This window comes from Ambystoma mexicanum, chromosome 7q (assembly GCF_040938575.1).
Source record: "Ambystoma mexicanum isolate Mex_15411 chromosome 7q, UKY_AmexF1_1, whole genome shotgun sequence".
Classification (NCBI taxonomy): Eukaryota; Metazoa; Chordata; class Amphibia; order Caudata; family Ambystomatidae; genus Ambystoma; species Ambystoma mexicanum.
The window spans coordinates 814,006,748-814,021,571 of record NC_090941.1 but is presented as its reverse complement, the minus strand read 5'-3'; the positions used below and the strand labels follow the sequence as shown (position 1 = coordinate 814,021,571).

The following is a 14,824-nucleotide window of genomic DNA, read 5'->3' as shown; positions in this document are numbered from 1 at the left end:
GGGCTAGCAGCAAAGCAGCGCTGCTGTTTGACTCTGCTTCTATAGTACACACCACAACACACCCTGACAGCCTTTCTCGATGTGCTCCCTGTTCCAACTTACCCAATAGTGTTTGGCAAACAGTGCAGCTATCCTTTTGTAGCTGCAAAACACAGTTTTGATTCGAGGCCGTGGTACTCAAAGGAGTCAGCACAGCCATTTTGCTGTTAATGGCTGAAATGCAGATTGGTTATGGATGGAAATTCTGCTGAGTGGGTCAATGTATCCCACAAATGCAAACTTACAATTTCTCAAATGTAATAATGTCATCACCTTTTGAAGCATGAAAGGCTGAGTTCTTTTTACACAGATCCATACCTGGAACCTGCATCTTACACAAAGATATCTGCAGTAGGTGCAATCATCTACTGAGATACCCTACTTCAGAGTGTAATGTGTTGCCCTGTTTGGAAAACAATCACAGGTGCACAAGACTTAATTTCTCTTGCTAACTCCCACACCAAACCTCACTTTCCATTACCTTTCTCTCCATCCATGAAACCTTTTAAGCTATTTTCTATATGTTTTTACCAAGAATCAGCCTAAACATGCACACGCTTCTCCTGAACTTCCGCAAAGATTTATGGTTGCCAAAGGAGATTTGGGCAGATTCAGGTTGGAATGAACATGTGTGGGAATGCAGGAACCTACACAAAGCTCACTGGTAGTGGCAGAGCCAGAGGGGGAAAGGATATAGGCAGTCCACCAGCCCCTCCTCTCTGGTGCCCAGTGTGCCCCTCAGCCTCACACTGGCACCTTATTAGCTGTGTCTGTCACTGTTCACTAGGAGATTTGAGAGGGACTGCAGACCACTTTGTAGAAGGTTCTTGAAGCCTTAGTTCTAGTAGCTGTCAGCATATTGTATTTGTTCCAATATGTTTGTTGGCTTCATTTGTAGGCAACAACAGTTATCAATTGATCATAACCATCTTTTTCACTGAAGTTTAACTGTTTGGTGATAGGCCACCCTGCACACAGGAAGTTCCTTCACTCCCCAATCTATGTGACACACAATAAACGGTTTAATGTTAGTAATTTTATTCAGCACTATCTTCAATTCATCTAATACCCCTTGTATCCCTCCCTCTGAGCTACCATTGAGCCAAGAACCAGGCCTGTGTACAGGAAATATATTTATATTTATTTGAATTAGATGTTAAAAACAATCACACTAAAACATCAAACACCATTTCCGTGGCACATCACAATAAACTTCTCTCAACATAAAAAAATCACACACATGCATTGAAAAAGACACAAATAACAATTCTTCACTTTCTACAAAGTTCACTTCAAGAAATAATTAAACCGATCAATAAGCAAACAAATACGTATGTAATGCTGTGCAATTTCAATATTCCTGAGCACATAAAAGACTGTGCTATGAGCTTCCCTTGCTCCAAGACTTTTTTCTCTCTCTGCCAGTGTTTTTATTAGTCTCTTTGAAGTTGGTTGCCTGGAGTTGTTAATACTTGGGATACACCAGAAACAGCATTTTGGCCTGCACAGAACTGCCCTTTGATAGACACCAATGCTAGGGAAAGTCTGTTTTCAAAACCTCTTAGCAGCCACACTTTCTTGCGGTTATTAATAGCTGTGGAGATGTAAATGCCAGGCTTGCAGTGGGGAAGTTAGTTCTTTGTGAAGTTTGTCCACCAAAAAGCCTAAAGGATCTGCCTTGGGCCTCAATGAAATCTTCATGTGACCTATATAACAAAGTTTTTCGTTTTCTGTGTTGCTGGTATTTTGCAAGTAAAGCATAAGATACATTACATCTTGTTTACACACACCAGGTCTTTTCCCTGACATCTTTGTGTGGACAGGGAAACATGTTTCTCTTGTTTTGTTCTGCATACACACATACAAAGCCGTTTTGGTGTCAGGGTTTAAAAATCCTGATTTCATGTGAAAGGACCTTTGAAATTTCTTCTGCCTTCTTTCCGTTGGTTTGGGGGCCTTTGTTTACACCCCACAGAACCCCATTAAATAGGGCTTTGGTCAACCAACAGGCATTATCGCACCTTTAAACCTGAACCAAGAATCAGGCACAATGGGGCATCAGGTTTACAGTCTGATTTGATGCAAATCCGAATCTATTAATCCTACAACCACATCCACAGCATTGTATGACATAAGTCGTTCTAGCATTTATGTAGAACTAGCAAAGCCAATACGATGTGCTAAAACCAAAGTCAAAGTATGTATCATAAAATGAATATTTGCTGATTTATTTTTAGCAAAAACGAAATAGCGTTCATTGTCTATGTAGTGGCTGCAGGAGGAGAAAGGACTTGCAATATTTATGAACATAGTCATCTCCCAGAAGGTAGGAGCAAAGAGGATGCAGAGAAGAGGTTGTTCGCCAAACATGTAGCAACCTAGATTATCAGAGAGGCGACAAACAAAGGCAGGGGTTGTTAATAATAGATGGACGGATGCTCCCTGTGGAAGCGCAGTCACTCACTACCTGATCTCCACTTATGCTGTTCTCAGAAGGGGGCAGACAATCACCACGTTTGCTAAAGAAATCCTAAGTATATGCACACACTGCTATGAAAAATAATGTACAAAAGTGACGTCCATGTATTTGATGAAATTAAAGAAAGTTGGCAAGGGTCCTTCAGAGTTTTGGGCCCAACTTTGTACAACATATATTTAATGTATGAATCCATGCGGTTGTCCATGGGTTGCTTTTTACTTAAACATCAAAGCTTTGTCAGCTCTCATTGAGCATTCAACGCGTGTCGAACAATGTTTTAATTGTCCCACTGGCCAACCTTGTGCTTTGATTTGGCCATCATTCTCTAAGTACACGTTTTATTTTCCTAACTGATGGCGGCCTTCTGTCTCGACAGGCTGGACTTTAATGAGGACACGTCAGAGCTGCTAACAGTCACACCAACAAGGCATCAAAGTCCCCAGCGGCCAAGGATGGCGTCACCATGGCAACTGTTCCTGTTCCTGTCAATCACCGGGTGTCTGTCAGGTAAGACAACAAACACGCTATTATTTCAAGAAAATGAGAGAAGAAAGAGCAAAGGAAAAACAAACTGTGATAAATTATACATCCGGCTCCATTTAGCTCCGTGCGGGCTCTGCAGCGAGCTTGTAAACTTTAAAATAATGCTTTCTAAGTCCTGCTAGGCTTTCAGGGAAACTGATGCTTGTCACTGAGTGGATTGCTCATTCGCTAAATTATTAACCGGTTTGATGTGTTGTGTTTCTTCCTCTCCCGTCGCATTCTTCAAAAGATGTATTGTACAAACAAAAAGTCATCTGTTTATTCCTTATAGTCTGTCTCAGCCGCGGAGCTAGGCGCAGGCCTCATTTGAACTAGCAGACTACGTCTGAAATCCACTGTTGTTTTTTTTTTATAATCAAAAGTCTAGAATGCATATACAGTCACCCTTGGGAGTGCTACTTAAACGTGCACATTCTGTGTCGCCACGATTTCCCACTGTTGTCTGATTCAACATGCCATCGTTCTGTTGAAAGTGAAGTGGCCTTGTTCATTATTTAAAACAGCATAGCTGACAACATTGGAATACTATTCTTGTCTGTACTTAGTTGAAGCTATCCCTTAAAAGGCACTGAAGGATTGTGTCATTTGGTAGGTTGTGGGGCTACCCATGCGCGTGTATGTGTGTGTGTGTGTGTGTGTGTGTAATTGTTGGTGTGGAATTCGTTTGTGTAGGAAGGACAAGAGGACATGTGCACATGTGTGTGCATCATTAGAACAGATACTGACATGCTCTGTGTTGCTCTTGTGTTGATGCACAGCAGGTAATTATGAAAAGTCTGATCAAAGGTTTTAATCCCAAGTGTTTTAGTCTATTTGAACCTATTCTGTTAGTTAGAAACAAATAAGATCCAGGCTTGTTTATTTATAAGCATTACAGAGTTTTGCCAGCTACGATTTTCCTGATGTTTTGCAGTATAACGCCCATCAGCCATAGCAAGCACAGCCAATGGTGAGGGATCTTGTCTGATAGTTCTAAATATCTGGAGAGTGGCATGCACCTGAATTAGCTTTTATGACACACTGACACGCCAAGGCAGTTCGTGGGATGAGTACAGCTGCCAGCAGTGAAGGGGAGTGTGCAAAGTGAGGCACTTCCTCAAGCGAATTGTATCAGAAAATGTTCTGCATCATTTCAGGTGGAGGAAGAAACACAGGTGTGGCACTGCACTGCATCAATCATATGCTTAAACTCTTAAGATTTTTTGAGGCTGCATTCAAAGATGGGAAGATTTAGTGAGATTGTCGATCTAACATAAAATATGTCAAGACCAAAGAAAAATGTTTAGTCACAACCATTCGGTGGCTTTGCCACTTGAAGTCCCTGCTCAACTCGAACCTATAATTCGACAAAAAAATATGTTGGTGTTGAGGCAATGCTCCTAATTACGCTTTCCAAGAAACACTTCAAACACAAAAGTCCACACTTTCTTAGTTGTAACCTCCAATCCATTGTCGTTCCCTGAGTCATCTTGACCAATGAGCTGGCAGGTAGAGTATTGCAAACATGCAGCATGAAATTGCATTTGTATCAGCACTGCAATGCCAAGTACCATTGACTTGAATAAATTAATTTGCTAAGAGCATTCCAAAATGTAGAAACCAATTCCCTAACCACCTTGCAAATTATTCTTTTGTTTCAGTTAGCAAGAGAATTAAGCAGTAATGCCACATCCTGAGGGCTTTGGTACAAGCCAATTGCCTTAATAAAGCGACGCAATAATGTTCTGTTTAAAACCAGGAAAGACAAATGAAAACTATTGGAATGCTGGGACAGAAGACTTATATTACCCATTTAGTGCTCATTGACACTAAATTGTTGGCACTAGAACCTACAGTATTCCAATGTTCTAATGACAACGCTATAGGTCTAGCCCAAGGGTTGTACCGGGTGTTAATGGACATGCAGTCCGTGTGAAAAAGTCACAAGCGCACCAAGGGTGTTTAATTTGGTTTTATGGATCCTGCCCAAGGGCTGAAATAGGTGTTATCGACCCTGAAGACTGAGTTACAGTCCACATTGCAGCGGGGGCATCAAATAAGGCTCAGATAACCATACAAACTTGTACAGCCAAAGAACATGATCTGCAGAGCTAGAATAACATATGCGGCTCTTGAAAGTACACAGTGTATGTGAAAATAGTCCCTCAGCAAATTCCCAGCGAATGAATGGAGGATTTAGTACATACATTTACTTAGGAGGTCACAGGACATTACGTGCAGGTACTGTCAGTGCTTGTAATCCAGGATAGGAGTCCCCAACAACGTGAACCCAGGGGAAGCACAGAACAATAAACACAAGAAAGAGAGGGAGGTTCACGTGAATCAAACCATAGAATCAATCAACCGAATGAAATGCTCATTGAGTAGGCGCTGGATGGGTAGATAGACCAGGTCAAGGCGAATAAAATTATTTATCAATTAATCTTTAATAAACACGTATTCAATTCTATTACACATAGTACAAAAATCACAATAAAGCAGAATAAAAACACACAATCAATATTACACATATCCAATTAAAGTGCATATAGGTTTAGTAGACGTAAAATCATATATATATATATATGACGGGCACCATTCCATACAGGTCAAGACAATAAATGTTTCCTGTAGGATAAATAGGTTGTCCCCAAACAACAAATCCATTGTATTATACAAAGACATGCAGAATTGCATCAGTGTATACCAAAAAAATGCAAAACTTGTCTCCAATCTGACCATAGTAGTCAACAACCCATACCTAGTACAGCTAACCAACAGTCTCATGGGCTGTACTGGTAGCTAATGCAGGTAGTTTTGACGACTAATTAACAATGTCTAAGCTGTCTGTCTCATAACCTTGTAAGAGAGAGAAGGCTTGACAGTCGTCTTCCTCAGGACAGGACAGATTAGGTCATCAATAATGTAAAATACATGTAGTTCTTCACATATAAATTTACAACAGGGCACTTGTTCACAGACGATAAAAGAATGTCTTGGTGCTATTCCATGTGTCCCTTCATCTTCATATGGTACTTTCTTATTTCACCAGGATGGTCAATACGTTCCATCTTAGTCTTGCTCAGAACTAAGGTTACATCAAATCAAGGAAGAGCATATAGAAAGAAGAGAAAAAGAAAAGTGTAAGACAATACATCAATGGAAGTAAAAAACTACAGGATTAAAAACATCACTTGACCTGATCTTACAACCCCATACAACACCCCGTGCAAGCAATTAATGGATATGATCCCAATAGTAATAATCAGGAAGTAGCCCCACCCTCTACTCTCGGAGATAGTCAGAGGTGAGAAGTTTATAGGATTTTATAGGATAATGTCAAGGAACATATCGCTCCTGCATCTATGCCGTGAATATACAGTTAAGTTAATCCAACAAGGCAAAAGAGGGAGAGGAAAGCCTAAATCGATCTTGGCGTTCACTACCATCCCAGTGGTTACGTAACTAGAGTGCAAAGTGGAAACCCCTCCTAACAGTACAGTACATCAGAAAAGTATAGAGACCCTACCTTCAGGTCAAAAACGGACACAGACACTCATCTAAAATTTGTCCAAAGGAAGACAATCCAAGGATGAGGAACTTCTCTTAGTAGTGCAACCTCAGAATCTAATAGGGGAGCAATGTGGATCTATGCTGAGTGGTAAAGGTTCATCTCCTAAAAAGGTAGAGAACGAAGAAATGATCCCATTACAAAAGGAAAAAGCATAGGCGAATGTCCTACCAGGTAGCCATGTCTCTAGTCCATGGCATAGTTAGATGTAATTGAGGCATTATAGAGACAGAAAGAGCATAGAAATGCTATCGCGTGCCCTGGATACGCTCAGAATATTGCCGGTGGGTGTGAGAGGTGAGATGCTACCCCACCCTTAAGCTATAGTTGTGGCCAAATACACAGGATGTGCAAGCAATGTGGCTTCAGAATCTTCAGGCTCTACTAGTTGTTAGAGGTCACACATTTTCTGCATGGCTCTACCTCGCCAGGGTGTAGATTATTGGTATAGTTTAGCACCCTTTTCAGAACATTCAGGGAAGCTAATCCAAACAGGATTGGAGAAATCCAGGCACAATTAGATGCCAGCTGGGCAAAAGTCCTCATTGCTGCAAAGATGGACCACAATGAGCATTCTCACCCACTGTCCCCTGTCTCTCTGACAACTTTCGCTATGCTTATCTTCCTTTCCAACTCCCTCGCCCTATGAGTCTGCCCTCTCGGGCCTGCGCCCCCTGCTTACCCATTACTGCCATGCACATTTTGCCAACCCATTTTGCCCAACCGCCTCCCACAATTTACATGTTTGATGCATGGTACGTGCTACCGCCCAGTCCTATCCACCTTGCTGTTGAACTTCACCATGCTACCACACTAAATGTCTTGCCTTCTCATCCAGCTCCGCCTCTGCTATCACCACTCACTGTCTTTATCTGCTCTAAACCCCCTGCTCTTCCATGCCCCTCCTGAGACCAGCCTCTACTCTCCGGTCGATTTATGCAACACGCTGTACCAGCACCATTAAGCCTCTGATCTCCTCCTGCTGTGCTAAATCTCCCTGGCAACACATTACAGCGCATCAATGATGTCCTCTCTGATTCTTTTTTCGGTGCTGCCCGAGCTATGCCCAGTCGCCTCTGCATGATAAAAGCCTCAATTCTCCTTAAAGTCCCTGTTACATCATGATCTCCAGGACCCAAACCCTAGCAGTACACTGACCTTGGGACACCAGTGCTTAATTATGATTCCTAAAATGACTTTACATTTTGTAAAATCAATACAGGAGCTTCAGGCAATATTTTATGGTGCAAAGATAAGTTTCCATGTATTAAACCAATGTTGTTAAACAGGGAGAAAAATGGGGACAAACTGATGAGCAGGAGAGGGTGACGGTAATGGGAGATCAATAACCAACCTAGGTTATAGGGAGTTAGAGGCTGTCACTAGTTTAGGCTAACACTTTAATCTGAATATATGCTTCCTGTCTGCATTATTTTACTACATTGCCCTAATTCATGGAATTATTTGCATGTACAACGGGGATTTGAGGGCAGAATGGCACGCCAATCCCTGTTTTACATGCACATAATTCCATGAATCAGTACAGTCTACTTTGGAGCATTGTAACAGACTAAGAAAAAGTAGGAGAACGTGTAGAGAAAAGGGGAAAGGAAAGTGTTGTTTGGACCTTAATAACCTTGGAACAAGTCAAGAAAATAAGACAGATGTGCAAATAGTGTGGCAACAAGACAACGCTGTAAGTGAGAGGAATCCAAGTAACCTGAAAAGGAGTGTCTTTAGCAGTATCCTGAGTTCCATGTGAATGTACATTGATTTCAGAGAGGTGAGGCGACTGTTCCATGAGTAGGACCTAGAGAATGTTCCATGAGTAGGAGCCCACGCTGTTCGATTGGTTGTCACAATAGCACTGTAATTGAGTATGACAATGCATACGACAGTGACATTTAGGACATGATTCATGGAACGTTTTCCTATGCGGTTGCACCATTATAAAACACTTCCTTGAATCAGGCCCATATAATATGTCATACTTCAGGTTGTGTATTTGTTGTTATTATTGAATTGATCCAAGGTAGCTCACATCCCGAAGTTTCATTTATAGTTGCAATGCCTGATGGTGGTGGTCTCCCACGTGCAACATGTAGTGTGTGATGAGCACCACTGCGCACACTTGCACAAAGATCACAATGTGGAATCAATGTTTAGGTGACATAACATCCTTTAAGTGATTTGCACACAGTTCCAGGCACAGATTTTAATCTATTTTAAGCCCAACAAAAAAAATTGTGTTTTGCCCCTTGGTTCTATTGAGTGATGCATAGGTTTATTGTCTGTTTTTGTTGGCACTGCCCACATCAGGATCACCACATTGGAATGTGTGACATGGGTCTGCACATGAAACATGTCTGTGCGTACAAACATTATTCATCTCTTTTAGTAGCCTAAGGAACCTCTTAATACTATGAATCATTGGTGACATCTCTGCCGCCTACATAACAAACACTATGTTTACATAGCCTTAGCCATTGTAACTGCAGTTTTTTTCGGTGTTTAAGTCAGTATATAACTCTTGATTGTATAGAGGATAAGTATTCTTACTGTTTAAGTCAGCATGTAACTCTTGCAAATGTTACATATATGCACTCCTGTGTAAATTGTATGATATGGAAGTTCTGAAAAACTTGTAACCATATTCTAAAGTATCAGCACATAGATGGCGTTGGGCTGTGTGAGCTTTACAAATGCACAAATAAATAAAATACATAAAACTATCACATTCATATCAGGAGACTCTGAGATTAGGCGAATGAGATACAACTCTAAGCAGTGAGGAAAGTCATTTCCATTGACATTATCTATTGCTCTGAGAGTCACCAATCAAGGCAAGTTGCTCAATGTCCCTTTTTGTGACTCATATTTGAACACAATTCTCCAGATTAATGTTATATGCCCAGATGTTCTCGGAAATGGTCCCATAATTTGTGCATGAGTGCAGCTCTTGTGATGTTTACAAGGACATAGGCAGCACCGATTGATGATCTGTCAATTTAGGTACACGCCCACCATCTGGACGCTGCCTTGGACACCATGTTCATATCTGAACCATGGTCAGATCGAGCACCAGGGACCCATGCAGTGTGATTTATGTTCTTGAACCGTCGTAAACAGCACATCAAAATGAGGAAAGGAGGAGGAATCTGCAAGTCTTTAGTAGAGATGTGCTTTTCATGTAGCCTCAAATATTTTCTAATACATTGTAACTAGCCCACACTTTTTTCCGTACACTGTCTTTCTATTGCTGCCTGCAGGACCTTCTGTGTACATCGACCTTTAATGATACATGAAATGTTATGGTTCTTTATAAAAAGTACCTTCTCTCAACTGCTGCATTTTTAGTGGTCATTTTGATAACATTTTTCAGCTTTTTCTCAATATTGTTGCTGAGCTGTTCAGAAAGGGTGTTGGATTATTCAGTCGAGTGGTTGTTGAAACTTTGGGGGGGTGAATGACCCGAAGACTGATCGATAAAAACAATCCCAATAGGCCAAATAATCAATGCACCATTTGCAAGGTAAACAAAGTTTTATCATATACAAAAGATCAGTCAGTTCATACAACCAAACCAACACAGAGCCCTCCCTACCCAAAGAATGTACATCTTTTATAGCTGAAAACTGCCTATTAACGGAACTATGCATTATGCATACAAGAGATTACAACACTCCCCATAGGCTAAGACCTATACACAGTTCTAATTATCCCCTATAGTCAATTGGTCACACATTATCTAAAACACATTCCCCTAAACACGTGACCTACTACTTAGTCACTATGAAACTTGAGAGCTTATTAACTACCAGAAACATTGATACCATAATACATTTCTTTAACGAGTATAACCTTCTTGACCATCATATGATGTGCACCCCTCCATCGGATCCTGATCAAAGGGTGAATAGCAAGGTCAACTCTGCTTTCATAATACAATGGTTCTCCTCATTATAACAGATAGTGTGGTACCCACAAGCGGCTCCCCATACTTGTAGATACATATATTGGCATCACCTCTGCTCCTCCCATCCCTAATCAGTGCACAGCCCTGGCACGTCTCCTCCCTTATCTCTCTGGCAACCCATTTGCCCATGAATGCCGTGTTCACGGCACCACTTTTGTGTCTGAATTTCCCTAATTTATTTGTCCCTAAGTGCAGCGCCTGCAGTTCAAATAGGAAGACTGCTATTCGGGTAGCGGCAGTAGTGCTCTAAATCTTTGCCAAACCTCATGGCATCACAGAACCCGATGCCTTGCTCACATGGCTGTAACCTTAAAAGGGCAAATCCCTACCCTTCCTCAGTGGACACGACATTCCATTCCCAGCTCCACCAAGCTCTACAGATTGGTTCAATTAATTGTTAATACCACTCTGTGACCTTGCCACCATAGATTCTTGCTGGAGGGAGAGAAAGGGGACTTATATCAGGGCTAACTGGACAGAGCTGCAGCTCCACATTGAGCCTGTTTCCCACTTCCAAAAAACGCATCCTACAACAAGCCCTGAAACACAACATGGCAGAACTCTTGCTAGCTTAGCCCACAGACCTCGCCTTTACTACACTTCTATGACTCCATCTCCTTTGCCTACCCACTTGCAAATACCTTAAAACATAACATTGCACATTAACGCTAAACGCATAATACATCACCCTATCTTCAACCTCTGCAACTGCAGCGTGAATACATTGTTGTTCCTTCTGTAAAGCTATATTGAGTTTCTAATGTGTGTCAAAGCCTACTACAAAATGGGTACATGCACATTCTACTGAGCCCAACGAGACCCGCTAGCACTACAATGCCGGCTAATGTATATTTCGCAATGTGAATCTCTTTGTGTCTAGGAAGTTGCACTTGCATCCCAACACCTTCAGTCTCAATTGGTGTAGTTCTATGGTCCTCGTTACCCTTGAAGTTTCGCATGAGATACCCTCACATGTTTTGTGCTTCCCTGAAGATACATTCCACTTGAGTGAGTGGATGACCTAGCTACTCAGAAATTCTACGAAACAGTTTAAAAGTTAAAATCTCACTTTCCGTTGACTGATATCCTGGAATTCACAAGAGTTAATACTTCATGTCTGGTAAGATCGCTCCCTGCAAATTGAAATGCAAAGAGTAGAGGGTCAGCACTTCAAAGGTTTGGTGAACCACAAATGTTTGTGGATCACTTCTGGGGACCAAGAAGCCAAACCAATCTCAATGAACGGCTGTGACTCTCCCCGCGCCCATTTCCCATGGCATCCGCCCCATGTAACAACCAAATAAGTAGTACAACTATTAGTTTTCTCTTTCCAGCGGTTCGAGTGCAATGGAAAAAGAAAATGTTTCATGTGGCCACTGCCATGCGGGCCCTTCAGTCCCCGGTACGGAATGTTATTGCGCCCGGTGGCAGGTGGTTGCTACCAAGTAGGATCCCTTTCGGCCCTACTTTTCTGGATACATTTCTTGAAAGCAGGCAGACCTTGAACGACACAAAGTTCTGGCCTTATCAAGTAAAATAAAAAAAAAAAATGTATGCATACCATAAACAACGTTTAAGCCATGAAAACCAAGAGGTTTGCAGCAATAAAAACCCTACCACTTAAAGTGGACAGTAGTCTTTTAGAATATTTGAAATAGCTCATTACAGAAACCACAATGTATTTCATGTCTCATTAAAACACTGTACACTATCAAGTAAGGCGCCATCGCAGCAGCAGACGTGGATTTGGCTTTTAGACCTTTGTTCGGGGAAAAGAACAACACTTTAATCAGATCATACATTTTTTAAAGAAGCTTTTATCACATGTTGAGAGGTGATTTCACGCTAAACAAAGAGTATGTCAAGCATTTATTAAATCAAGACCTACTGTGCATTAGCAGCCTGAGTTTACGCCACAGCCAGTCATAATGCAGACAACGAAAGCTTTCCCTTATGCCTGTTGGCTGTGGCTTTGGGCCATCTCTACCCACCTGTGCCATGGTCCGATCGTCTTTACACCCACCTTTCACGTTTTTGTTGCATTCTCATTTGCACCTGTTTTCATTTTTCACACTCACACCTTGACTGTGTATAAAGAAAGAACACAGCTCGATGATCAGATATTTGTCACACTTCCTCATATGCCAGGAAAGGAATTATTTATTCAACATTACTCATGTCAACCTTAAGTATATTTTTCATGGCTATGCTGCATCCACTACAGCTGGTTTGGTGAGATGTCACGTATCTAAATCTGGACGTCAGGATTTGCGGCTCGGCTACTAAAGAATAAAGCCAGTATCCAATGTTTTAATTAATAGTCCTTCAGCCAATTAGACAACCCCTTCCTGTGTGTCTTTGCTTTGGACACTTTTTTGCAGTGCAAAGACACTTTGCAAAGTGCTACAAATTCCATAAATCAGGCCCTAATAGAAGAAGTGGATGACTGCTCATGGGGTGCATGATGATGGCAGTTGCGACAATCAATACTGAGCATTTCTTTCATTGACCCACGGAACATGTGGGTGCTTCATCAAACACATTCCTGAAGACTCTTGTCGGGGGGGGGAAATTCTGCCGGGGTCGGCCGGGCCGTCCGTAGACCTCTGGGCAGGGAGGCCCCAACTCCTCCCGTATATCCCAAAAGAGATAGAGTATGAGACACACGCAAGAAGCAAGGTGACTCTGCTGTTTATTAGACAAAACGGCAGGGATGGGTCAAGGATCGTACGCGTCCGTCCTGACACACACACACTCGTGGGGCTCGCAGGCCCTTTTTACCTTAGTATGACGCGCTACTTGCGTCACCTTTAGAAAGTTTAGCAAAAAACCTATTTCCACTCTGGATTGGTTACTCGAGTGGTAGGGTTAGTATAGCATACATATAGAGAACGGTGTTAGTGGTTGAGGGTTAGTCAGGTGGTATACTTGGGCTGTCCCTTCAATTTGATACATGAAAATTGTTACATGGAGACCTCTGAGGATTGGTCAATGTTAATGGCGTCAGTGATAAGAGCCCCATGTTCTGATTGGTCCACACACGAGCCTCCCAGTCAGGGACCATCGCTGTTCCCAGCTCGCGGTGCACCTGTCATTTGCAACAATGTTTTACTATGGGTAGGTGTAAACAATGTGAGGATTTATTCATATGTTGGGAGGTCGACTACTCCCACTGCTGCAGATGTCCAATGAGTCTTTTAATTGTATCTGCCTGTGTCTTGAAACGTGGGATTCAGGTGTCTCCTTCCTCCTGGGCTTGGCATCCTGTCAGGTTTGGCTTTGTCACGTGAGGTGGGACCGTGTTTGAGGCAAAATTCAGCACAATTAATATTGTTTTTCCCACTGTGTGCCTGGTTTATCTTGCAGGTGCGACCTTGGCGTCGGCTTGCGGCGTGCGAGATTGCAACATCGTGCCCTTGGCGGTGTGCTTTCGCCGGGCTCATTCTGCAGGGTCAGCAACCGAGCTCTTGCTCATTCAATGTTCATGGAAGCTTTTGCTTGCGGCCTACTTGGGCCTGGTGCATAGGTGGAACCGTTTGATGCAGAGCGCTTTAGATTACGGTATCATATTGCTCTATCCTCAGTATCGTGTCCCCGTTATATTCTTCATTATGGTACATGGTTCTTAGAAGAAGCGTGAGCAAACCTTTTTAGATAAGTTCATTATGCGTCTTGCGTTTCTGCATTTTGAGAGCCTATGTGGAAAATAATACAGATGCACGTCCGTGGGTATGTCTGTCGCCTACGTCATAGCACTGAGTATGTTCTTCGTGTGGATTGGTATGGGAGTGTCCGGTGTGCATGTTTGCACAGGTGTGCTGACCGTTGGCTAGGACGTCATGGCATCTCTAACGACGTGTAGGTTTAGTCGAGTTGATCCATGCCGCAGGTGTCGGCATGGACAGGGCGGGCTGCTGGGCAGGTAGGTGGGCACATCCGTATGTTCCTGTACCAGGGTATTTGGTCGTCTGGTAGATAGGCAAACTCCTCTCGTGGCGGGTGTCTAGGCCGTGATCCTCTAGGCCAAGCGCGAGAGGGGAAGGGCGGGAGCCTGTTCTTCCATTCTCCCACTTCAGTCCCCCCTCTGGTCGACCACAAACATATCCTTTTCTTTATCTCCTCTTACTCTCCATATTTTAGTTATTCCTCCCAAATGTCCATAGTGGTTAACATGGTCTTCAAATGACCAATACATATATGCACAGGTTCCTCCAGGAGTGCAGTATACCCACTTCCC

The 14,824-nt window shown here is 42.5% G+C and overlaps 1 protein-coding gene across 6 annotated transcripts in view; it reads left to right on the top strand.

The window, feature by feature from the left end:
• CNTN5 (contactin 5) overlaps positions 1-14,824 on the top strand; it is a 3,106,629-nt gene that overhangs the window by 878,629 nt on the left and 2,213,176 nt on the right. For all 6 annotated transcript variants that reach the window (XM_069639123.1, XM_069639125.1, XM_069639124.1 and 3 more), the window contains one exon: positions 2,895-3,025. In XM_069639123.1, the coding sequence (XP_069495224.1) occupies positions 2,895-3,025 (131 nt within the window). The remainder of the gene's footprint in view (positions 1-2,894; positions 3,026-14,824) is intronic.